At 41.3% G+C, this 24,608-nt stretch overlaps 1 protein-coding gene and 1 long non-coding RNA gene across 3 annotated transcripts in view; both read left to right on the top strand.

Moving 5' to 3' along the window:
- Positions 1-768: 768 nt before the first annotated feature.
- LOC118208495 (large neutral amino acids transporter small subunit 1-like) lies at positions 769-17,724 on the top strand. 2 transcript variants are annotated; one of them, XM_035383227.1, is made up of 11 exons: positions 769-1,195; positions 4,056-4,532; positions 5,029-5,154; positions 8,481-8,586; positions 9,319-9,363; positions 9,819-9,942; positions 12,027-12,130; positions 12,669-12,765; positions 14,833-14,982; positions 15,487-15,661; positions 17,005-17,724. In XM_035383227.1, the coding sequence occupies exons 1-11, from the start codon at positions 1,126-1,128 to the stop codon at positions 17,067-17,069; spliced, it is 1,539 nt and encodes a 512-aa protein (XP_035239118.1). In that variant the 5' UTR covers positions 769-1,125; the 3' UTR covers positions 17,070-17,724. The 2 variants fall into 2 exon arrangements, with proteins under 2 accessions (XP_035239118.1, XP_035239119.1); XM_035383228.1 differs by lacking the exon at positions 769-1,195 and adding an exon at positions 1,239-1,377.
- Positions 17,725-24,533: 6,809 nt separating this feature from the next.
- LOC118207883 overlaps positions 24,534-24,608 on the top strand; it is a 137,309-nt gene continuing 137,234 nt past the window's right edge. Inside the window, exon 1 of the long non-coding RNA XR_004761477.1 lies at positions 24,534-24,598. This is a non-coding gene — a long non-coding RNA (uncharacterized LOC118207883). The remainder of the gene's footprint in view (positions 24,599-24,608) is intronic.

Below are 24,608 nucleotides of genomic sequence, written 5' to 3'. Positions count from 1 at the left end.
TAACTGGGTTGCCTACAGCTGAATTGGATTTAAAAGGAAGCTTCCGTAGAAAAATGTACATTTCTCATTTAATTTCTGTGTCAAATTCCTTTTGTGTGCATTTCAAAAAGGCAATGGCCTTGATTTTTAAACACAATGGAGCACAATGGGATTGCAAGATCTCTCCCTCTACTGTCTCCCTTCTTGAAAAAGCAGTTCACTGTTCTCTGTATTTAGGCATGTGGCTTTAACAGTCAGTCATTTGATTCGAAACAAAGGCGTTCGGTTTAATGCAAATACAATCAACGACCGTGAAAAGCACCTCTCTAGACACCAAGAACAGACAACGCCCATTCCAAAGGGGAGACGTTGAAGCCAGGGAGCAATCAAATCCCATAGTGCATTTCTCCATTGTGTTCATAAACAAAGGCCACAGCCTTTTTAGAACACCGTTATCAAACGCCACACCAATGTGAAGGGTCGTAATTTCCCTTTCTCAGCATCTTGAATTATGTCCTGGCGGGTGGTCCCTTTAATAAGAGAAAGGGGAGCGGAGATATTCAGTGTAGACTACATGTGTGCATGTAGCATACTTTATCCGTTTCTGTCTGTCGTTATGGATGTGCTTGTCCTTCACACCTTCTGTGGGCTAAAACAAAAACGTGCACCCACACTGGCCCTTTTCGGATAAGATTGGACATCCCTGCAATGAATGGTTCGAGGGGCAAACGAGGATAAGCAATTCTGTCAGTCAGCCACCAGAGGGTACCACAGCTCCCTGCTCTGTATTTTGATAGAGGATCGACGCGTCCCATTTGGAACAGACGATTAGGCGCTTACACACACGCACGCACGCACTCACACTCTTGCTAGCAGTCTGCCTCCTACGGACATGTGCGCACCCCTAAGAAAGGAGCGCGTCGCGTGGAAATCTGCCATGTGGCTGAGGATGAGAGCGTTTGCATGATCACCGAGTTACCGCCATATAAATAGCGTTTCATCAGGGGGTCACAGTAAACAGAAGAGGTTCTCTGCGAGGACAGTCCGTTCTCTCTCTCACACACACACACACGTGCAAGAGGAATCTGTTCCCTCTCTCCCCCAAGAGACGAGCCAAGGCGGCTGCGTAGACGGCAAACCCCCAGGATGGCGGAGCTGAAGTCGCGGAGCAGGGAGAGCATCAACAAGGTGGAGAAGGAACTGGAGAAGATCGAGGGTATGTGGCTGTGTTGCAATGGTAGGGGGGGGGGGGTAGGCTGCAGTGTGTAACGCTACACGGAGCTCAGCTCGGTTCTGCAGAGAAGAGAGACCGCGAAAAGGAGAGAGGGATAGAGAGGAAGCAGCTGCGACAGCATGGCTGATTGTTGCATCAGTCTCCATCCCGCCTGTGGTAGACAGGTGAGCGCTGGCATCTCCTGGGCGTTTAATTTATTCAGATATTAAGACGGAATGACAACAGGCGCGGAGCGTATGCGTAACAGAAGCGGTGCGGAGGGCGCAAACTATAGGCGCTTGTGCTAGTGGATTATAGCAATTTTACAAAGGCCGTGGAGTGCGCGTGATGGTAGCAGACTTTCGACGTGAAACTGAATTTCTTCGCGCCGTTGTGCAGTTGCACTGCTGGTAGTCATATTTGCTCCATATCACCACAGATTCATAACATAGTCCTACACTATATATTTGATAAGCAACCTTGTCCTATGTTGGCTGTATTTTTATTAATAGCTATTAATAGCTTTATTAATTAACTGACTGACACGTTGATCACCAGTCGGCACCCTGAGCCGACCAGAGGAGGATGGGTTTCTCCCTTGAGCCTGGTTCCTTCCAAGGTTTCTTCCCATCTGCCACAGGGAGTTTTTCCTTGTCACTGTTGCCTTAGGCTTACTCCTGTGGGGGTTTAGGCCAGGGTTGTCTGTAAATCGTATTGTGACAACTGCTGTAAAATACGCTATACAAATAAAATTTGATTGATTGAATAGGCTGCATGTGCACCAGTGTAAATTTTAAAACCAACAGTCATCACAGAGATGAAAAATGTCCGCTCTGTTTTGGAATAAACCTCTTCAATGAACATTGGGTGTGTGACTTAAACGTCACCAAAACATTAAAATAGACTTTTAGTACATGCTTAGCAGCTATTTAATAACATAGCCGAAATAAAGGGATGACAATATATAGGCTACGTCATATAGACCCTATAGGTATTCAAACTCGGTGCTCTACTGGTTCGTTCGAACCACAAGTGCAATTAAAAAAATTCAACAATCCGTTATTTTTTCTTAATGACGTGCTTTTCATGGTTACAGGTATTAATTACTCCATTAAGCCACCTTATGTCAGAAAAGCTATGCGTGCTACTAAGATAAAAGCCCAGTGTTTACTGTGTGTTATATTGGAAACAACTGCATAAAAATGGGGTAACAAAGTTTTGAAACGGATCGAATTCATGTATTGTATTTTTAATAGTGTTCGTTAAAGGGGCTGTATGTAAGTTTGGAGAAACGAGCGAGAGAGAGACAGAGAGAGCTAGATTGATGGTGTCATTTAATAGCTGTCACTGCATTGCCCATTTCATATCAGTCGATTAACGTTTTATCCAGTGCTCAACACACAAAATGCCAGAAATGAATGGCTAGCAGAACGCAGTTAATGATAACTAAGCAAGCAGCTTTCACAAAAGTTAGCATTACAGGCTAATTCATCAAGATCATGGCAAGTTTATAAAACCATTCAGTTTAAAAGGCAAGCACAGAACTGGCATATGGTTTTATGGAATATATGCATCTATATCTCGACTTTCCACTTTCCAGCATGAACGGGCCTAATTCCGGTCTAACAGTTAGTGACGTCCTACCGAAAAAGCAGGTGTGCGAAGCAAACGGCAGGCTCTTTCCCTAGGTGATTGGTAGGTGTGGTTATCATGTTTAGCATGCTCTTCTGGTTTATCCACAAAGATATGCAAACAGCCGGAAACCCAAACGCCTGAACGCACACGTGTGCGCGCTGAACCGCGGAAACGGCGACACTCCACCCACTTCAGAAATTATGTAACAAGAGCGTAAGCTTACATTATAACAATTGCAGTCCGTTCAGCATGTCCAGACTCACTCGTTAATGTTGGATGACTGTACATTATCGTGAATATCTTTGATAATTGCAAATCAAAAGTTAACTCTTATTTGAAGACACAATATTGTAATGAAAAATACAGGGTAGGATATAACAAAGGTAAATTATGGCGCCAATATTTCTCTGCTTTCCTGACAGCTTGTCTGTCTTAATGATAAGCTTGGCTCTCCTTGGGCACCCTGGGTATGGTCAAGTCAGTAACAGATGGTGGTTGGTTTTGTGTGAAGAAAGGGGGGATATGAATTTCATTTGGAGTTCATTTGGAACTTATATATTTCTATAGGCTATAGTTGGCGATGAAAAGTAGTATTTTTTAGTTTTGAGTGTTGTCAGCTAGGCTAAGTGTATTTGTGTACTGACTGATGAGAGCTACTGAGCCACTTTGAATATTGTACATACACACGCAAACACACATGCAAACACACAAAAGCACATCACATGTACATACACTAACAGTACAGGCATGCAATCACACAAACACACACACAAACACACACACCATATGTACACCTCACAGGAGGATGACTAGGATGTACTGTATAGCTACACATTCAAGGAAAAAATTAATGCTTATTGATAAGACATTTCTTCTAAAATATACTGGGCTAATGTGGCTGGAAGTAATCCAAAAATTACACTGTTTGAGTAATCCAGCAGATTATGTCAATAATGAAATCTTTGGTCATCTAAGTTTTAATCAATACCAGATTACATTTCCCAAGTAATCTACCCAACAAACCGCCTGTAACTGCATCCCCCTGTTTCCATGGTGGCATCATTGCCTGATCATACCTACCATTATTCAACACTTCAACAAAGCTTCCTTTGTCTTCATACTGATGTAGACCAGAATGAATGTCGGTATATTGTGTTTAAGTTTATCTGTGGTAACTCATATCCCCCTCGCCTACCCCGCCCCCCCCCCCCGCCCCCGCCCCCCACAGTGGCTAATGCCACGCCTGAAGAAGTGACCGAGGCGGAAGCCATGGCCCCCGAGGCCAGCAAGGACAAGGTGGAGCTGAAGAGGAGCATCACTCTGTTCAATGGCGTGGGGATGATCATCGGCACTATCATCGGCTCTGGCATCTTCATCACGCCCACCGGGGTGGTGAAGGAGGTGGGCTCGGCCGGCCTGTCGCTGGTGGTCTGGACGGCCTGCGGCGTCATCTCCACCATGGGGGCCCTCTGCTACGCCGAGCTGGGCACCACCATCGCCAAGTCAGGCGGAGACTACACCTACATCCTGGAGGTCTACGGGGAGCTGGCCGCCTTCCTCAAGCTGTGGCTGGAGATGCTGATCATCCGCCCGTCCTCCCAGTACGTCGTCTCGCTGGTCTTCGCCACCTACCTCCTCAAGCCCCTCTACCCAGAATGCAGCGTTCCAGAGAGCGCCGCCAAGCTCATCGCCTGCCTGTGTCTCAGTGAGTCTTTGCTGCTGTTGTAGGTGTAGTTTTTCTTAATCTTCTTAACCTTAATTAAACCTTTATAAACTTTTCTAGACCATTAAGGTGCTTTTCTGAGCGGCAGGGACTCTTGTTTCTTTCCATGCCCTCCAGACTCTTTTGTCCTTATTGGATGAGGTCCCCCAATTGACTGTGCCCATTAAAAGATTCTTTGGCTGCTATTTCAAAGGGTAGGGTTGTTCCCCTTGGCTGTCCTGGCTGAAGGCCCAGTAACCATTGTACTGTAACCTACGTAACCATTCCTCTGGTGTAGTTACACAAAGGCCTCATACACGCCAGCATTAAAACCCATTTCACAAACTGTCTCAGCCGTGGATTTGACCGTTTTAAATTTAAATGTTGCGAAAACATTTTAATTAAAAACTCCTCGGAGCAAGAATTATCTTGTTCTGAAAGCCCAATTTGTGACGTACTGGCCCGCACTCGGTCTCCTTTTCGTCCTTCTCCCCCACAGCCCTGCTGACCTTCGTGAACTGCATCAGCGTCAGAGCGGCCACCAAAGTGCAGGACCTCTTCACCGCCTCCAAGCTCATCGCCCTCACCATCATCATCATCTTCGGCTTCATCGAGATCGCCCGAGGTAGGTCCTCCACACGCACTGAACAGTCCTGGAGGGCCGCAGTGTCTGCAGGTTTAACTCCAGTCCTGGAGGGCCGCTGTGTCTGCAGGTTTAACTCCAGTCCTGGAGGGCCGCAGTGTCTGCAGGTTTAACTCCAGTCCTGGAGGACTGCAGTGTCTGCAGGTTTAACTCCAGTGCTGGAGGGTTGCAATGTGAGGGTTACACCTGTGCTCTAAGGTCACATCCTTCCTTCCTTAACCTGGCCTGAAGAGCATGAACAAGTGAGAGCTGTGGAATGTGTTTGGTTTGACCTGCAAAAAGCTTTACCTCAGTGTGGAATACATAGTGACTTCTTCCATTGTCTAGATGAAGACCTAGTGTTAATACATGGTATTTTTTAAAAATAAAGGTTTTATGTCTATTTTTTCACCTGGAGACAGAGTGCCTTGGCCTTTTTCCTTGGTGCTGCACTTTTTAAAGTTCATCCACATTTTAGAGGTGTTTCTTTCCCTAAAGTAGAGTTCCTCCAGAAGAGTTCAGATGAAGTGTAACTGAGGTAAACGCTGATAAACGCTGGCTCTGGGCTACGCTGAGCTGTCGGACCAGTTTGTCAGGGTTATTTGGTTTCCTTCTCCTTTTGCCTCCGAGAGATAGACACTATAATTGACATTAACTCTGCTTGAGCAAGTTTGAAATGCATTGACTGCCTGATTGGATGTTTCTTTTGCATCCATTTATTAACACATGATCTGGGCTATGGCTAAGGAGCTGTTTTGTATTTACGCAGGGAATCAGAAAGCCTGTTTAACAGGGTGTCTTCTATTTTCCCAAACCAGATTGCCAGTTTTCACTCGACCCTTTCAGACTCAGGGAACCAGAACAGATCTAGTTCGTGATTTTGTCTGTTTTTGTTTCGATCTCACCTCTCCAAACTGGGTCAGTCGTTTGTTTTTGTGCAGGCTGCGGACTAATTATAGTCAGCCTACATTTCCAATATGAAGAATGCACTTGGTGCTTTCAAATATAAAACATTTTTATCTGTATGTTAGGGTGGCTCTGAAGTGCAAAACACAAAAACAAAAAGAAAACGCAAAAACAAAAACTTTCGGCCCAGAGGTGCAGATGCAACATACAAAAACAAAAAGGAGTGGTCCTGAGGTGCAGATGCAACATACAAAAACAAAAACATGCAGCCCTGAAGTGCAAAACACAAATACAAAAAGAAAATGCAAAAACAAAACTTTCAGCCCTGAAGTGAAAAACACAAATACAAAAAGAAAATGCAAAAACAAAAAGGAGCAGCCCTGAGGTGCAAAACACAAACATACAGAAACTAGCAGATGCAACATACAAAAACTTTGTATGTTGCATCTGCACCTCGGGGCTGCTTGTTGTTGTATGTTTCTGTTTTGCACTTCGGGGCTACTGGTTTTTGTTTTTGTATGTTGCATCTGCACCTTAGGGCTGCTAGTTTTTGTATGTTTGTGTTTTGCACCTCAGGGCTGCTCCTTTTTGTTTTTGCATTTTCTTTTTGTATTTGTGTTTTGCACCTCAGGGCTGCTCCTTTTTCTTTTTTACATTTTCTTTTTGTTTTTGTGTTTTGCACTTCAGAGCCACCGTAGTATGTTTTGCTTGGTATGAATCATAAGTTTATCTTAATGCATTCACATGCAGGTACTATCATATTGTAAACAACATATTGTTAATAATAATAATAATAATAATAATAATAATAATAATAATAATAATAATAACCTTTTGAGAGAATTTACGCAACACTGTGAAGTCAAATGGTAAATTGTATTCTTCTGCATAGTCAACCATGTAATCCCCACCCGCAATATGTCTATTCCCTTGCTTATCTCCATAGTAACAAACCTTGCGTTCAACGAGCAGTGGGTCTGCAGTTGGCCGGGTTGACATGGGTCGCAGTTGATCAACATGCTGCAGCATTTCAGAATAACTGTAAAAAAAAGAAAAGGGGAAGACGTGCTCTGTAAACAGGGATTAAACACTGTGCCTATTAAAGAGCGTACGAGAACCTCGGTGAGTGAATCAGAGGGAGCAGAAGGGTGCCGTGGCGACGACGTGTTTCGTGATGCGGAAACCTCGCCCCGCTGGCTCTCTGCGCGCGGTTGCCATGGCAACTGTGCTGCGCGCTCGTCACAGTGCCCCTCAGTGCTGCGTCAGACGTGCCTTTTGAAAGGGCTGGCCTTGCCAGTCACGCAGAGGCACGGTTAATAGCTATAAAAGTGATGGCGTACTACTTTTTTCGTATGCTGTCTGTTTTCAATGTATAGCCTACTCTCATGTGTTTTGGTTTGTGAACCGCACTGATGTACTGAATATAAATGCTGCGATAAAGATGAATTATACATATAAAAAAATAGAATTGGATGGACAGATCTCAGTTTAAAAAAGGGATGTCCATTTGCGATGGTGACACGTTTGGACCATAAATTGCTTGTGCTTTGTACACACCTGCAGTCTCTCCTCTCCCTGATTAGTGACAGGGAGTGCTGCAGTACTTGAAGGAGAAAATGATTTCATGACTCTCCTAAGCTTTTGGCTCACTGAGCCTGATGCTTCCCTGAGACTTGCTCGCACAACTCAAATTTTGGCGGTTAAGCATTCCCCCACCCCCCCGTGCGCATCCTGTGTTGGGTGCTTTACGCGAGGACGTGTTAAGATGTGTGCTTTGGGTGGAGGCTCACTGAAAAGAAGGTGTGTCTCATAGAATTACTGAGTTAAGAGGATCCTTGAGCTTCAGATAAACTCATTTGATTATATTCAGTGCAATTCAGCATAGACCACCAATTTGAGCAATTGTATATCGTAACTCGAGTGAGGACGCGCACATCTCAGATACGTCCTGCATCTTAGTCTCTGTGGGATTGCTGACATTTCAGAAAATTCAGTACTCTTAACTGTATGCAGACTACATAGTACATACATTACAATCACTCAGCAGAGAAAAAGGAAGGTTACTTAAAGGCGGTCAGAGGATTCATGGAGCAAAGCGATCTGAACTCATCTGAAGTGATGAGTCTTCAGTCTGCATCAGAATATGGGCAGGGTTTCTGCTGTGTGCAGGTGTAGATGGTTTGTTGCATCAGTTGGTTAGATCAGAGACTATTCTTTCCAGTTATAATATGAATGCCAACTTTATTTGTAGAGCAAAAGGAAAGAGCTGTATGAATGGTGCACAAAAGGTGTTGCACCATAAATATAAAATAAAGGAATAAAGCAGAATGAAGACAATAAACAGTGAATAAAACAGTAATGTGGTTGAGACAATTACATAAGCACATTTAAAAAAAAATTATTTTGCTTCTTTGTTCGAACAGGTGACATCCCTTACCTGCAACCAGACACGGCGTTCCAAGGCAGCAAAATGGGAGTGGGCAACGTGGTCTTGGCTCTTTACAGTGGACTGTTCGCCTTCGGAGGCTGGTGAGCCAGCATATCTTCTTTTAAATGATATGTTCTTATACACTTCATGGCCGAAAGTATGTGGGCACCTGACATCTAACATCTCATCCATTATGGGCATTAATATGGAGTTGGTCCAGGTTTTGGTGCTATACCAATCTCCACTCATCTGGGAAGGCTTTATACTAGATGTTGGTGCATTGCTGCAGGGATTTGTTTCTGTTCAGCCAGAAGATCATTAGTAAGCTTGGGCACTGATTGGGCGATTAGGCCTGACTCTCGGTTGGCTTTCCAACTGATCCAAAAGGTGTTAGATGTCGATGAGGTCAGGGCTCTGTGCAGGCAAGTCAAGTTCTTCCACACCATTCTCTAACAAACCAGTTCTATATGGACCTCACTGTGTGCCTGGGGGCACTGTCTTGCTGAAGCAGGAAAGGGCCTTCCCCAAACTGTTGTGGAAGCACAGAATCGCCAAGAATGTGATTGTAAGCTGTAGCATTAAGATTTGCTTTCACTGGAACTAAGTGGCCTAGCCCAAATCATGAAAAATAGCCCCAGACCAAGGGGTGTCCAGATAGTTTAGGTCATATAGTGTATGTGTATTATTATTTTCAGAAAAGTATTAAAAACCAAAGAATAGCAACTAAATAAATTAAGTTTCCGGCAAACCCTTGCATTCTGTTAAGGACTTGATGGACATGATTGAAATGACTGTTGTCCCAGCACAGGTTTAATTCTTTGTTTTTCCTGCAGGAATTATTTGAATTATGTGACGGAGGAAATGATTAATCCAGAGAGGTAAAACACTTTCCTATAATTGCTGAAATACATGGAAAGTCTAAATACTTTTGGTAAAAACTAGATTCAGAATCAAGGCCTAAAAAGATTATGGCATTCCAAATTATTTAGCGGAAAGAAATTACATCAAATTGCACATTTACACCAAAGTGTTTCCCTGGTATGCAAAACTCACCCAGAGCAAGCACATTTTAATTTTCCGTTTTTTCTGTCAATACGTGAGTGAGGTGTAATACATTCACTTTAACATGGAAATAAAACCACAATAAACATTTCAAAGAACATTTAAGAACACATCACTGTTTAAATGGGAATATTTTCATGTTTTTAGGGGGTGGGGAGAGTTTATGGGCGGGATTCCTGGTTTAAACTCACAGGGTGGGGAGAGTTTGTGTGCGGGACGAAGAGCGACCCCTACAGGAGGGATCATGCGAGACACTCTGCCTCTGTTTCAGAAACCTGCCGCTGTCCATCATCATCTCAATGCCCATAGTGACGGTGGTGTACGTGCTGACCAACTTGGCCTACTTCACCACCATATCCCCACAAGTCATGGTGGACTCAGAGGCTGTGGCTGTGGTAGGCACGCCTCTTTCATCTGCTTCTATGTATTAGGAGGATTAGTGGACTGATGACTACTATGATGATGATCATAATAATGATCATGATTATTATCATTATTATTAGTTGTTGCTGTTGCCATTATTATCATTAGTAGCAGTAGTTGTCTGTCAAACAAACACACACACTTAATTATATACAGTGAGCTCCATAATGTTTGGGACAAAGACATTTTTTAAAATTGATTTGGATATGTACCCACCATTTTAGATTTGTAATGAATTCACATGTGGTTGAAGTGCACATTCTCTGTTTTTATTTATGGGTATTTAAAACGAAAAAATTCTGGTTTCACCATGTAGAAATTAAAGCATGTGTTATAAATAGTGCCCCCATTTCAGGAAATCATTACCTTTGAGACAAATGGCATCACAGATGTTCATGATTAGTCAGGTGTGTTCAATTGCTTCCTTCTTGCAAGTGTAAAAGAGCTTTCAGTATCTAGTCATGATTCTAGGCTTTTGATTGCTTTTGGAGTCTGTTATTGCCATTTGTCAACATGAGATCTAGAGTTGTGCCAATGAAAGTCAAGGAAGCCATTATGAGGCTGAGAAATAAGAAATAAAACAGTCAGAGACACAGGCCAAACCTTTAAGAAGAAAAAGAGTCTCCGTGAGCTCTGAAATCACAGCCTGGTAAGCCAATGAAGACCTCTATGGTGAATACAATGAATTTGGAGACATCTGGTTGACATTGATCAGATGAGATACTTCAGTACATTTCAGAATGCATTCTGCTGCTGCTGCGATCAGCAGTTACATCATCAGTGAAGTCTTCGGTGGACAGTAGTCACTGACACATTCAACCCTGCCTCCTGAAGAGTGTTTCTGATCTGTTAGGCAGCTGTTTGGGGTTTTTTCTTCATTAGGGTGAGAATTCTTAATTCATTATCTGTAGCGGTCTTCCTTGGCCTACCTGGCCCTTTGTGATTTCTGAGCTCATCAGTGCTCTCTTTCTTTTTAATGATGTTCCACACAGTTTATGTTAGTTCAACGTTTATATATATATATATATATTAAGGTTACTAAGGTGTGTATATATAAAGTACAATTATTATTACAAACATAGTACAATTATTTATTTTTACCAGTTCTCATTTATAATTATAACCTGTCCAAGAGCCAAGAGAATTATGTTGTGTTACAGTTTATGATACAGCAAGTGTGTGTGAGTGTGTACGTGCATGCGTGTGCAGGTTTGTATGTGTGTATGTGCATGTGTGTGTGTGCGTGCATGCGTGTGCAGATGTTTATGTGTGTATGTGCGCGTGTGCGTGTGTGTGTGTGTTTGTGTATTGGGGCATATGAAATGCAGCGGTCAGCGTTTCGGGAAGGAGGGCTCAGGGGAGTGAGAGGTGAGAAGCGCGGGTCTAAACGCTGCTAAATGGGCTGGTGCTGACGCAAGCTCATCTTTCCCTATGAATCTGCCTTCACAGGGGCGTGCACAGGATTCACAGTCTGCCTGTCGAGGGCGGGGGGGATGAAAATCGAATATATTTTGATGTATTAAATTGTATTGGCATATTGTAAATAGTTATTTAGAAGCAATCAAATATTTTTGTATTTGTATACTATATTTTAGTATATAGTATACAAATATACCCCCCCCCATTTCCCTGACCAGAAGACTTCAGCAGAATGCATTAATGGATCAATGTGATACATATTCAGGCTTCATTACATGAGCGCATCTAAAATCCTTTTTCTAATTGTATCTCCACGGTGTGAAACGCTGTGTTAGCACATGGGATTTAAATGCTACATTTGAGAGATCGATGGGAATGTTTTTCAGACATTTGGGGTGTGGGGAGATTGATGTGATGGAGTTTGGGGAGTTTTGGGTGTTTTAAATGGTTTTCAGCCATGTGGGAAGTTTTAAATGCCACGTGAAATATAGATAGATATATAAAAACTATAGATACAGTTTTTCAGGTGTTTGAGGGGTTTTTAAACGCTTCATTTGAGAGATAGATGTGAATGTTTTTCAGCTTTTTTGGAAATTTTAAACACTGTGTTTGAGAGATCCCTGTGAATGCTTTTCAGACATTTGGGGAGCACCACCTGGGATTCATGGCCTGGCTGATCCCGGTTTTTGTGGGGCTGTCCTGCTTCGGCGCTGTGAATGGGAGCCTGTTCACCTCCGCTCGGTGAGACTGCATTCACCTCAACCCCCACCCTCACCTCCACCTCTACTCCAACCAATACCCCGTCACCTCCTACCCCCGCCTGAACATACATGCCATACGTTTATTAAGGGCTGCAGTGTCTGTAGGTTTAACTTCAGTCCTGGAGGGCCACAGTTCCTGCAGGTGTAACTCCAGTCTTGGAGGGCCATGGTATCTGCAGGTTTAACTTCAGTTCTGGGGGGTATTTCGCAAAGCATATTTACGGAGTTATGCATCTAACTGTGCTGAGTAAAACCAGTTGGAGCTCTTTTTACTTCGTGAAACAGGGCCCTGGGGGCCCGCGGTGTTGGCTGGCTTTCAGTATGTTTCAGCACTAGTGATTGATCATTGGATGGCTAAAGAATCCACACACCTTTTTTCAAGGCTTTGACATGAGATTAATGTCAATAAATTTATGTGCGGTTATGTGTGACGCGTGTGTGTGTACGTGTGAACATGTGCGTGTGTGTGCGTGTGTGTGTGTGTGTGCGTGTGTACATGTGTGTGTCTCCCCCTGCAGGCTGTTCTACGCCGGCGCTAGAGAGGGTCAGCTCCCTGCGGCATTGGGCCTGGTCCACACCGACCTCTTTACCCCCGTACCCTCCCTCATCTTCACCGTGAGTCACATGACCCTCCGTCACCTCGCCCCATGCCCGTGTGCATGCCCTGTTTGCCTTATCTGTGTGCATGTCAGCACTGTTATCGCCAGGATGCATGGGCTCTTCACTTCCGGGATCAGCAGAGGCTCATTCAAATACAAGTCATAAGACTGCTGTTGAGTGCTTTGCCTTGGGCTCTGGCTAAAATTTGCTCCACCTGCACTTTCCCAGTAAAGGTTAAGGTGAATATGCGGGTTACAGAACATAAAAGAGCACAGGAAAATAGTCCCTGAAACTGTATCTGCTCAGTCAAGCTACAGTAAGCTCCGTAATGTCTGGGACAAAGATATATATATATTTTTCTTGATTTGGCCCTGTACTCCACAATTTTAGATTTGTGGTTAGCTACTATTTACAATTATTAAGGAGACATAATGCATAACTTCACACGCTGTCCTGGATTTAGCTACCTGCAAAGGTGTATCCTCGAGTTCGAGCATGAACAGTTGGTACAGTAGTAAGCAGCACGAACTGGCATTTTGTCAAAATAGCGTACATATTACAAATGTACCAACACTGAACACTGTTAAAGTAATAACTCTGAGTAAGGTTAGCTGGCGTGCCGCAGTGTTCTCAACCAATCAGGATATTGGATAATATTATTGAATTTAAAAGAACAGAAGAATTTAATAAACCCTTAACAGGCAGTTATTTTATTTAGTACCAAAAAAAAGAACATATTCCAAGGCACTCTTCTTTAGAAGTTCTTAGGGTTTAACATGCCTTTTATTTATATTTTGGTATGGCATAGGGAAACAAAGAGGGGGACCTATGCATTTCAGCTTAACCTACTCGATTTTAGAATTCTGTAAGGGATGCTGGAAGGACTAATTAATGGATTGAGCCTTGGCAACACTGTAATTACAGCAAACAACATGTCAGTTCGTAGAGCAAAGTGGACCCAAGTGCAGAGAAACGCAGGACACGAGGAATCAACAAACAGAACGCTTTTAATACGGAGAACCATAATAACATACAGGAGAGAACACAAAGAACTAAACATGAAACACTACACTGTAGGAAAACATAATACAGGAAACCGCTAGAGAGCAACCAACAAACTGGAGTGATACCACAGACACGCACCGAAAGTCAGGCACTAAGGGTTATACGATCTAGGGTTATACGATTTAGCTCATACGATCTAGCCAAATTTCATTTCCACAACAAGTACACTCCCAGCTTCAGCTGGACTCATATCAATTATCTTAGAGTGATTTAACACCAGCGATTCTCCTGGTGTTACGTTTCCTTATCAAAAATAGTAATCCATTACCATGACAGGAAAAATGTCTGCTCTTTTTTCAATCCATTTGTTTATTTTTCAGGTTTCTTGTGAGGGCAGTTAACCAAATGTGACTAATTTTGATAAGCTATGAAGTTTTCAGAAACCTTTTAAAAATAATCAGGTTGTGTTTGGCAAAACCGGCCTTCTGATTGGGTGTGGTAGTACAATTTCCAGAAAGTCTTGCACCCCACAGACAGCATAGACAATGACAATGACAATGACAACAGTAATGTTGTCAAATTCCTTCAAATATCTACAGGAGGTTCAGGTGAGGAAAACTTGTAAACGGCTCCACATGCTGCCTTTCAAGATAAAATTTAAATGATTGGCAGGCCGAATTATTTGACTGACAGAGTATAAGTGCCTAAGGATAAGTAGCCACACGAAAAGACAATTTTGGAATTAATACATGTAGCTGAGTGTGGAATTCTCCTGCCTACATTATCAGGAAACAGATACAAAATTGATAAAAATGACATGCAAAGTATTACACTTGTCATGTGTTGGGGGTTAAATGTTATGTTTATATTTTTAATTATGTGGAAGGTAATAATTATTTAATATAACGTGTTACTGTTCTGGGTGAATTTTGCTTTAACTTGCTGTTGGAGATGAACAGTGTGGTTGTAAAGATCGCAATCAGCTTGTTCTATGCAGTGAAGGGAAAAGTAAAGAGATGTACACTGGATGTCTAACATTTGCTGAACGGTCAGTGACTTCCTGTCTCCCCTCTGCAGTGCTTCCTGTCCATGCTGTACGCCAGCTCCAAAGACATCTTCTCTGTCATAAACCTGTTCAGCTTCTTCACCTGGCTGTGCGTCGGCATGGCGATCGCCGGCATGCTCTGGCTGCGCTGGAAAAAGCCTGAACTGAGGAGGCCCATCAAGGTGAGAGAGCTGAAAGGCTGAATTTGATGGACCCATTTTGGTGGCTAGTTGTCATTTCACTTTCGAAGCCAACTCAAGTTGACTCAGGTAGGCTGTTACTGTGTATGTACAGGTAGGCTCATCTCACCTTGAGGGGATTCACCAAGTTGCCAGGTCAATGTCATGCATTCTCACATTTTAGTAGTTAAAGTGTGAAATGTCAACTGTAATCTTTATTGTTTGTGGTTTCCTGCCAGCTACAGTACATAATGTTTCAGGCACACACCACAACAGATAGTTTCTTCAGACTATTACTGCAGACTAATGTTTAGACACAGTTTTTATTTTGATACATAACACTTCAATCCCAAAGTATGATCCTGGACAATTGAATCATTACCGTGTACACAGGCACTATGTGTTGTACTGGTGCACTTGTACCCCTGGAAAATGATTGTGATGTCACAATGACATGTGATCAAGGAGCTGCTTGGTGATTAAAACTTCCTCTTCCTGGGTTGCCAGATATGGCTGCCCATACCGATCATCTTTGTCTTGAGCTGCGTCTTCATGATCCTGGTGTCCTTCTGGGCGGCCCCTTTCGAGTGTCTGGTCGGAAGCACCATCATCCTGACGGGAATTCCCTTCTACCTGCTGGGATACAAGTGGAAGAAGCCGCACATCGTGCGCAAAGTCCTGGGTGAGACCCCCGCACTGTCCGCACAGCAGAACATAGTAAACTGACAAGTCTTATGAACCATGGCCTTCGCCAACTGCTCTGGTCAAGAAGATGTGAAGGAGTGGGGAATTAGGGAGACCAAACGCGACTGAGCAAGATACTTTAACTTATCCACCTGGGGTGGAATAACCGCTAAGTCTTGTTAGAGACAAAAGGATAGGGAAAAAATAAACGAAAAGAAAAACAATACTCCCATGGGAGACTATCCCAAAGAAAAAGCTTTAATGACCCGAGTACAGGGTAAAGAACTAAGGCTTAAGGAGTATTGAGTATACTAGAACAAAACACAACAGTCTGAAAAGAATGGTAATGTGAGAACTGGGTAAAGATAGTAGAGCTAACTTTGTAGCCCACAATCCAATAACCTCAAAGTTCAGTTCTGCAGTAACTCTTCGCGCAAGTCAAAGGACGCAGAAGAGGGACTGATCTAGTACTGAACAAGCAAACCTCTTACCAAAACACACCAAGTTACCGGCTTTCGTGTAACGCAAGTTGACACTAAAGTAAAGCGTATCGGTTTGCTAGGGGTTTAAATAGAACGCCAACAGGTGCAAATCGTAAAAAGAGATTTGCACGCGTATAATTCGATCAAGGAAATGAAGAAAACTAAAAGGCCATAATAACTGAAGAAAATGCTCAGGAAAAAACCAATGGCCATAATAAACAAAATAATGACGCAGAATGGAAAAGAAATGGTGTTAACACCCGAAACCGTGACACAAGAGATAGTTAGTCCACTAAGGTAAAGACTAAGGTGTCCTGCTAAGGGAACTAATCACACAAGTACTGGTTCCCCAGGGACGATGTTCACATGCTAACTCCCTTTTCTGGATGTACAGAAATATTGACGGGTGAAATTTGTGAAGTTTACACTGTTTACCCCTGTTAATGCCACAAGAATGACAAGCTGTCATTTTAGACCACGAATCTGCAAACTTCAGTTTTATCAGTGTACTGGACCGGTAATTTTGCTTTTGGGTCTTGCATTTTAAGCTGGTTGTGCTGTGAACATTTTAGGAAAATTCGTTGGCGAATAAACATTCAACAGTGACTGATTAAAGCTGCCCAGCATATTGGTTTTGGTTTTTTTTATACATACTTGCAGGATAAATATCTCCTAATGTGTAAAAGGGAAATATAAAACAATAAATGCACATATTTGCTTTATCAATTGACATGCTTATTATGCTATGTATTCCTCACACAGATTGATTTGATAGATGTATTGGAGGATGGGACTATTTTTGTTTCCAACGCTGTGTAAACCGTTGTCTAATGTCACCCTGTTCCCTTTGCCTCCACAGAGATTTTCACCATGTTCTGTCAGAAGATCTTCATGTCTGTTCCGGAGGACCGTGAAGCCCCTTAGCGGCTGCAAAAGAGGGAAAGAAAGTGACAAAAAAAGAGTATTTCAGTGTCCTAGGTTCAGTGACATGTTTACATTTTGTTCATGTGATGTCAGCCGGAGTACCATCATGATTTTTTTTTTTTTACAGGGTTAACTGAAAAATAGAGGATGCAGAGGAATTCATTTTTAGCTCAGCCTTCTCAGTAGCCAATTTGTTGTGTTCGTTATTCTCTTTTGCCTAAGAAAAGGCTTCAAGAGTGGTCTAAGAGAACATTAAACCCAGGCGAAGACTTTGGCTGGACATGCCAAACGGTAATTTATCACTCTTGAAAGGGTTTGTTTTGTATGCTGAAAATGAAACCCAGGAAAGGTGTTTGGTTGGACATGCAGTAACCAGCGTTATTTAACCGCCTTATAAGGACAATTACATTGTGTCCCCAGTGCTGTATGTCCAAATAAAAACTTTCCCTGGGGTTCAGTTTCAAGTTGTCATGGACTTCTCCGGGGGGAAAAAACAAAGTAACACCAGCTGTCTCGGGAGCTATGCAGATACACAACTCCAACAGAGTATGTCAAATATTCTGACGCTCCCAAATTATTTTAAATTATAGGCACTTAAAATGGACACAGTTTAGGGCCAAAAGGGATATTCCTATAGATCTTTATGCTGAGGTACAAATACGTATGTATCAGGTGTACAGTAGTGTAGATTCTACTTGTTGTATTTATATTTGTAGCACCAGTTCCCAAGGCAACAAGCTGTTTATCATTTGTCCAGAAAAGTTAACACCAACAATGTTCAGCTGCAACATCTGCCTTAATTTCCAATGAAAAAAAGGCTAATGAGCTAAAAATGAGCTAAAGGCTAAAGGGGGGATGAGCTAATGAGCTGTGCATTTAAAGTATACAGCAACACCAGCTTTTGGCCTGTCTCCGCCCACTTTACAATTTAAAAAGAGGCGAGTTGGGGTTGAGAGTGAGAGTATAGAGAGGGGGGAGGGGCGATAGAACTGATCAGTAATGTGTCATAGGCACGTAGGAAGGCCCAGCAAGGCGGGTAAAAATCCCACCCCTGTCCCATGCCATGTTTCTCACTGTTCTGAGTAGGGACCCACTATAGATCAGGCTAGCTGTAATTGCTGTTTTATTATAATGTCGGCTATTTTATTATAATGTTGTATCGTTGTTTCCTGAAGACCAGCAAAGTTGTTTTGCAAAATAAACCAAATAGGACTCGAGTCCGGTCCTTATGCAGTTACGGAGTGGACAAATGATCCAACTGTATCATTCCCTGATTGCTATCCATGACTATGAAAAGTAGACAAGCATTAGCTAGCTGGCCATAATTGAACAGTTGAACTTCGAACATTCAACTACAGAAGCAATCATTACGGTATGATTTTGTGAGTTACTTGGTGGTGCTCTGGCAGCCACTGATGGAACAAGTGAAACCCTTTGCTAGCTATCTCAGCCAAAATGAGAAAACCAGACTTGGCCTACTTGCTGCTATTGAAAAAGTAGTACAATTGTAAAACACTACAATTAGAAAAGACTAACTTTACAACCTGAGAAGCTATGTGCAGTTATAAAAACGAGTCTACCTAAATCTTAATGATGAACAAACTATAAAAAATATTACTACTACTAACTACTACTCACAGACTACTAAAATACATAGGTTAGCTAATGAACGATACAGAAAATAGTACTGGAATGGAACAAGGAAAGACTAAAAAGGGTTTCTAGCTAAGCTAATCTAAAGAGAAAAAGATCACTGTCCAGGAATTGGGCTGGCTTTGCACAAAATGCAGTGGCACGGATTAATTAGATCTGTTTTCTTTTTTTAACAATAGGACTAATGTGATGTATCAAACAGAGACAGTACACTCAGCTTTAGAACTCAAAAAACGTGATTCAGTGTTTATTACCTCTTTGAGCACTACAAGCAATGCGTCACATTCATTTGAAATCTGAAATTTGAAACAGACAATTTGGAGGTAGAAACAGTTTTTCCAATCTTAGAAATAACTTAACGTCAACCCTCTCTTAAAAGGCAGGTACATCTGGTCGGCTATTAGCTGGAGTGTCGCTTGAAGTCGTGGTGAAGTGTCTGTGAAGTGTCTGTAAAAGTCCTCTGCTTCCCGCCGTTTCTGTCTGGTGAGTTTGTAGCCCATCACGGCGCCGCCAGCGTGCTTGATTAGGAGTGACATTCTCTCGTGAAGATCAAACTGAAGTGAACTGTGCCGCTCGTATATCCGTGTTATACAGTCCATTTTTTTGTTCGTTTTTTTTTTTTTGTCAGTGCTGGTGTTAAAAAAAACATTTCAAATTATGATTTGAACCAGACGCTCTGACATACAGGCCGAAGTATGTATCGCCACCTGTTCTATTATTTATTAAATTCGTTTATTACCTTTATTTGACCAGGAAAAACACACTGAGACCATGGTCTCTTTTTCAAGGGGCCCAGGGGGACACAACTGTAAGGACAACTAAAATATTAATATTTGCATATGGTGCAGAATTACATACGATGCAAAATATTATAAACTGAAAGACATTGTTAGAATGCACAAGTGCACCGTTCAATAAACAGGACCTTCAGGTCTTGAAGTGACCTATTGGAATCAGGTCACACATCTCATATATGGGTAACTTTTATATCTCTTACACAGGTTACTTATATATCTCTTATAGGTTACTTATATTTCACAGATATGTAAGTAACCTATAATATGACTTATGCTGTTATAGCCTACTCAAGTGGCTAGGCCATCATCTACATAATGTGTACAAGAGCACAAAATAAATAAATAAAATATCAGGAACACGACAAAAGCAACAGCACTGCACAAATCTGTTATGGTAGCTGTTAATGCACAATCCTATGACAGTTGAATTAAAAATTAAGACAAATGCAAATAACCATATATATATATATATATATATATATATATATATATATGTCTTTTTTTTGTTTGTTCTGTAAATGATTTTTATGAATGTCAGCACTAGGGAACAGCATTTTACTGGGACAATCCTCTATCTATATTACAGGTGATGAAATATCTTTTAGTCCTTTAGCCTTATTCTGGCTTTTGAAAATACTGTCTCTGAAGCCATGGTGTCATTATGAAGTAAAGCCTTTGGTTGTATAAGCTGCATTATCGAATGTTATCGTCAATGGTTTGTACTGTACATTTTGTAAATGAAGCTGCATAAAAATTCTTGCTTCTCTGTCAACTATCAGGATATTTGTCAGTAGCCCTGGCAGGTTACCCATGTACGATTAAAGTATTTTTGTTCTAAAAGTCAGTTTGTGTCAGATGATACTTTTTTGAAAAAGGTTAAATGAAACGTCATTTCATTTTCATCATAACTGCTGTGGAATGAAGAATGACCAATAACCAATTTGAGCAGGTTATTCGTTGATTTGGGTCGAAAGATTGAACAAAGCACCTTGTATACCACCGCTCATGGGGAAGTGTCTGCTGTTTAAAAGAGCTTGCTTTCATTTGCTGTTCGATACTTCAATCACCAAGCCAGACGTTTAAATTGAGCATCATCAGCACTGAGCATGCACCTTTTAGCCTGTCGGCTTAACACTTGTACTTCCTGTCTGGGTATCACAATCTGTCACAATATATTTGTTGCATATGGAAGCAGTAGCCCATGAGGAGATACAATATGTGCATCTTGACAAACACAGTAAATCTTGATAAACCCACACAAATCAAAACAGCAACAAAAGTTGAAGGAATAAAATCATTGAATCCAATAGCAGTTATCTCATACATAAACAGCAAACATCCACAGTGCCAGTGTTCAGTCAACATTTGTCCTAAGCATTTATGAACAATTTAAAAGTAAGACTATTTTTTTCTTCATAGTTTCATTAGTTTAGCATTTACTAAAACTCACCAAACTGAGTCTGTGAAGCAAACATGTAACGCTTGCAATTATTTGTAAGTCAAAGTTAAGGACCAATATCTTCATATTTCTCTACCTTAATGGAGGAAAACAGGAACGGTCCCCAGGATCTGTTCAGCACTGTTGCAAAACTGACAAAGGTACATGCATTAGTTGATCCCTGTGTTCCAGTAACATTTAGTTTGATTATTATAACATAATTCTTTTGATTATTATAAAAAAATGATAAACAATAATTTTAAAAAATTAGGGACAAGATTCAAAGTTCTTCTACTGCCGATCTTATAAGGTCAGTCCTCTTCTCTGAACTGAAGGATGCAGAGTAATTCAGAAGACTGATGGCTTACTTACTGTAGTCTGCTTTGTTCCAGTTGATCCCATTGAATAGAGTCAACTCTCGTAAATCCACTAAATGTCTTCTAGACGCTTTTCCTACTGTTATTGCAGGAGTTGTTGGCAATGATTGGCACACTACTATTGCATGTCATCAATATGCCTTAAGAAGCCAAACCTGGGTACAAATGATTTGTCAATGATTGGTGTCGAACTTTCTGTTCCTTTCTAAAGTACTACAAAAGGCTGCCTTGAAACAACTTTGTTCATTCCTGGTCTCCAGAAATTTCTTGGAAGTTTTTCAGACTGGTTTTAGACCTTATCACAGCACTGAAACTGCCCTAGGCAAAGTACTCAATGGCCTACTCCTCTTCTCTGATAGAAGCTATATTTCCATAATTGTTTTCTTAACCTTCCTCCAGTGTTCGTTGCTCCCCCCCTTATTTTAGTGTTTTCGGCCAAATTTGGCCGGTCTGTTTTAACTGCTTTTATATTAACACAAAAACTATAAATCATCACCAATCCATAGAGATCCATTCAAATGTAAAGAGTTTTTGTATCGCTTGTATGACAACCTGACAATAAGATATCCAGACTCTGATGATTTTGAAAGGTCTCAGACTTCAGGAAGTCATGGCATGCAAAGGATATGCTACCAAATACCAAACATGACTCTTTTATTTGACATTATGTTAATTTGTCTAAAACACTGAAATGGGGGACTATGTATAAAAAGTGCTGTAATTACTACATGGTGAAACCAAAATGTATAAGAATACCCTTTAATAAAAGCTCTGAGTCTGCACTTTGACCATGTGTGAATTGTTTGATTACAAACAGAGAAAATAAAATATTAAATCAGAAAAATGCAGGTGGTTTAAATGTTGTGGCTGATCGGTGTATACTGAAACAATGCAGGTTTAAGTACCTTGCTCAAGGATATTACATCAGTGTCTCACCCAGGAATCAGACCAGTAGCCTTTAGGTTACACGGTCAGTTCCTTACCCATTATACTAGACTGCTGCCTAGATTAGCCCGCATCAGTCCAGTTCTCTCCACTAGCTACCAGTTAAATTCCAGGTAGTCCAGTAAATGGACCAGCCCCTGTGTATCTGAATGATCTTCCTTCCTATTATCCCTCACAAATGCTCTATTCACAGGGATTGTCATTTCTAGCATAGCATTGCAACCTATGGGGACCCCTGATGGATAACCATTGAAATACAAGTTTAAATCCTTCAGGTCACATGGTGGAGACAAATAGGTGGCCCTGTATATATAATACTTATAAATAGCCATTGTGGGAAAAATATTGTTTTCAATGATTGTTTAATATTTGAATAATTATATATCATTTTTGCATTTGTTTAGTTTTGCGTGATCATATACTGTCGACGGTACACAAGTACCTTATATGTACTGAATGCATGTAAATTATATGATCAGTTTATGAACGTGCGATGGACTGGCAACCTGTCCAGGGTGTATTCCTGCCTCTTGGCCAATGCATGCTGGGATGGGCTCCAGCACCCCATCCGTGACCCTGACTAGGATAAGCGGGTATAGATAATGGATGGATGGATAGATGGATGGATTTTATGAATGTAACAATCCCTGAAATTAAAACAAGAATCTTCCTTTCCACGTTTATTATTGTGCTTCCACAGCAATGTGTTTTATTTAAAGTTTTCTCCTGACACATGAGGTTGCCGCTTGTTTTCTTAGCCAGGATTTAATTCGTTGCAGCTTGATAAGATCACATCTTGCCTCTGCTCAGCTAACATGTCCAAGAAAGAGGAAATTACAGTGTGACTTCTGCCACAGGTTCTTTCCTCTGACGCAGAGATGAAAAATGTCAGCGCATTTCAGGATAATTAATCTCCGCTGGAGGTACACAAGGCAATATTTTAGGCACTTGTTCTCGTTTAGCATTTAATGTCCAAATGTAAGGTATCCCATAGGTTTATTCATAAAAGGCACAAGAAAGAAAGAGAACAGGTTTGCATTTGGTAATGATTCATCTCTCTGTTGTTTTCATTGATCTGGATATTGATAGAAGAAGTAGAGTAACAATTTCCCTGGCGAAGGTAATATCCGGGTAATTTTGACTGTAATTTTCTCTCACCTAGAATAAACCTGAAATTTACTTTCACAAGCATTTATTATTTAGCACAAAACTCTTGCTCTGCTATGCTGAACTTGTCAGTAACCGAGGAAATAATGACATTTTCTGACAGAAACCCAAAAAATCTAAAAAGTTTTTTTTTTCTCCAGCCTATACATTTCAGCTTTTGTTACACACACAAGCACACACACAAACACACAGATGGATGTGCATGAATATGGACATGTGTGGTGATGAGATTATCCCGATGACTAAATGCCAACTTCTATCTCCCCCCTGTATAGTCACTCTGACTAATCACTGCCAGACACTCAAATGGCACACATCAAGCCACTATTGCTCATGTAATTAATCTGGTACAGTGCAAGCAATATTGTTGTGATGTATGATTGAGTTGGCTCAAAATTGGGCTTAGGTGGTGACTTAATAAAAATGAAGCCTTTCATCAAAAAATTCAATTTTACTGGACATTTTACTGTGTAGGGACCAAAAAAAAAAAAAAAAACATGTCCCCATCTATAAGTCTAAAAGCTGTTGCAGTAATACTGCCTCTGAGTAGCTATTACAAACAATGTGCTTTTTTGCTGTTATATGTTTACAGAATGGCATATAAAGCAAAAACGAGAGGGTTGGTACTCAGGGAGGTCATGGAGAGGGCTTTGCATTTGGAGATTAAGGACACCGGTGTTCAAAACCATCTATATGTGTCTTTTGGGGGAAACCTTTTAAATTGTGTTTAATATTTATTTAAGAAATGAATTGTGTTTGACTTTTAAAGTTTATTCAGTGGTTAATGTTAAATGTATTCAGCCAGTTTGCTTGCTGTTTTGACATCTGGATGCTCCAAGTGATAAATGGGAAAGAGACGGTCACCTGACCACAGGCATTTATAATAAGCACACACCAGATTGGTCTGTGTGGTCGGCTACTTGCTTTATAAAAGCCTACCTAGCAAAAGCAGCTTTCCTCATCAATTTGGACATCACCACAACTCACTAAACAATAAGTTAAAATGTTGCTTGTGCATTAAAAAAACTGCATACACACAGATTACTGGCTCTCCTGCTCGATTGCTTGTGTCTGACACGCACTTCCTGTTTGTGGTGGAAAGAGTGAGGAGTGTTTGAAAAAGTTTGTTGTAGGATTGTATTGTACTTCCAGGTGTGTATTT

Source organism: Anguilla anguilla, chromosome 11 (assembly GCF_013347855.1).
Source record: "Anguilla anguilla isolate fAngAng1 chromosome 11, fAngAng1.pri, whole genome shotgun sequence".
Lineage (NCBI taxonomy): Eukaryota > Metazoa > Chordata > Actinopteri > Anguilliformes > Anguillidae > Anguilla > Anguilla anguilla.
The sequence above is the reverse complement of the archived record's forward strand: the minus strand, read 5'-3'. Positions and strand labels throughout refer to the sequence as shown.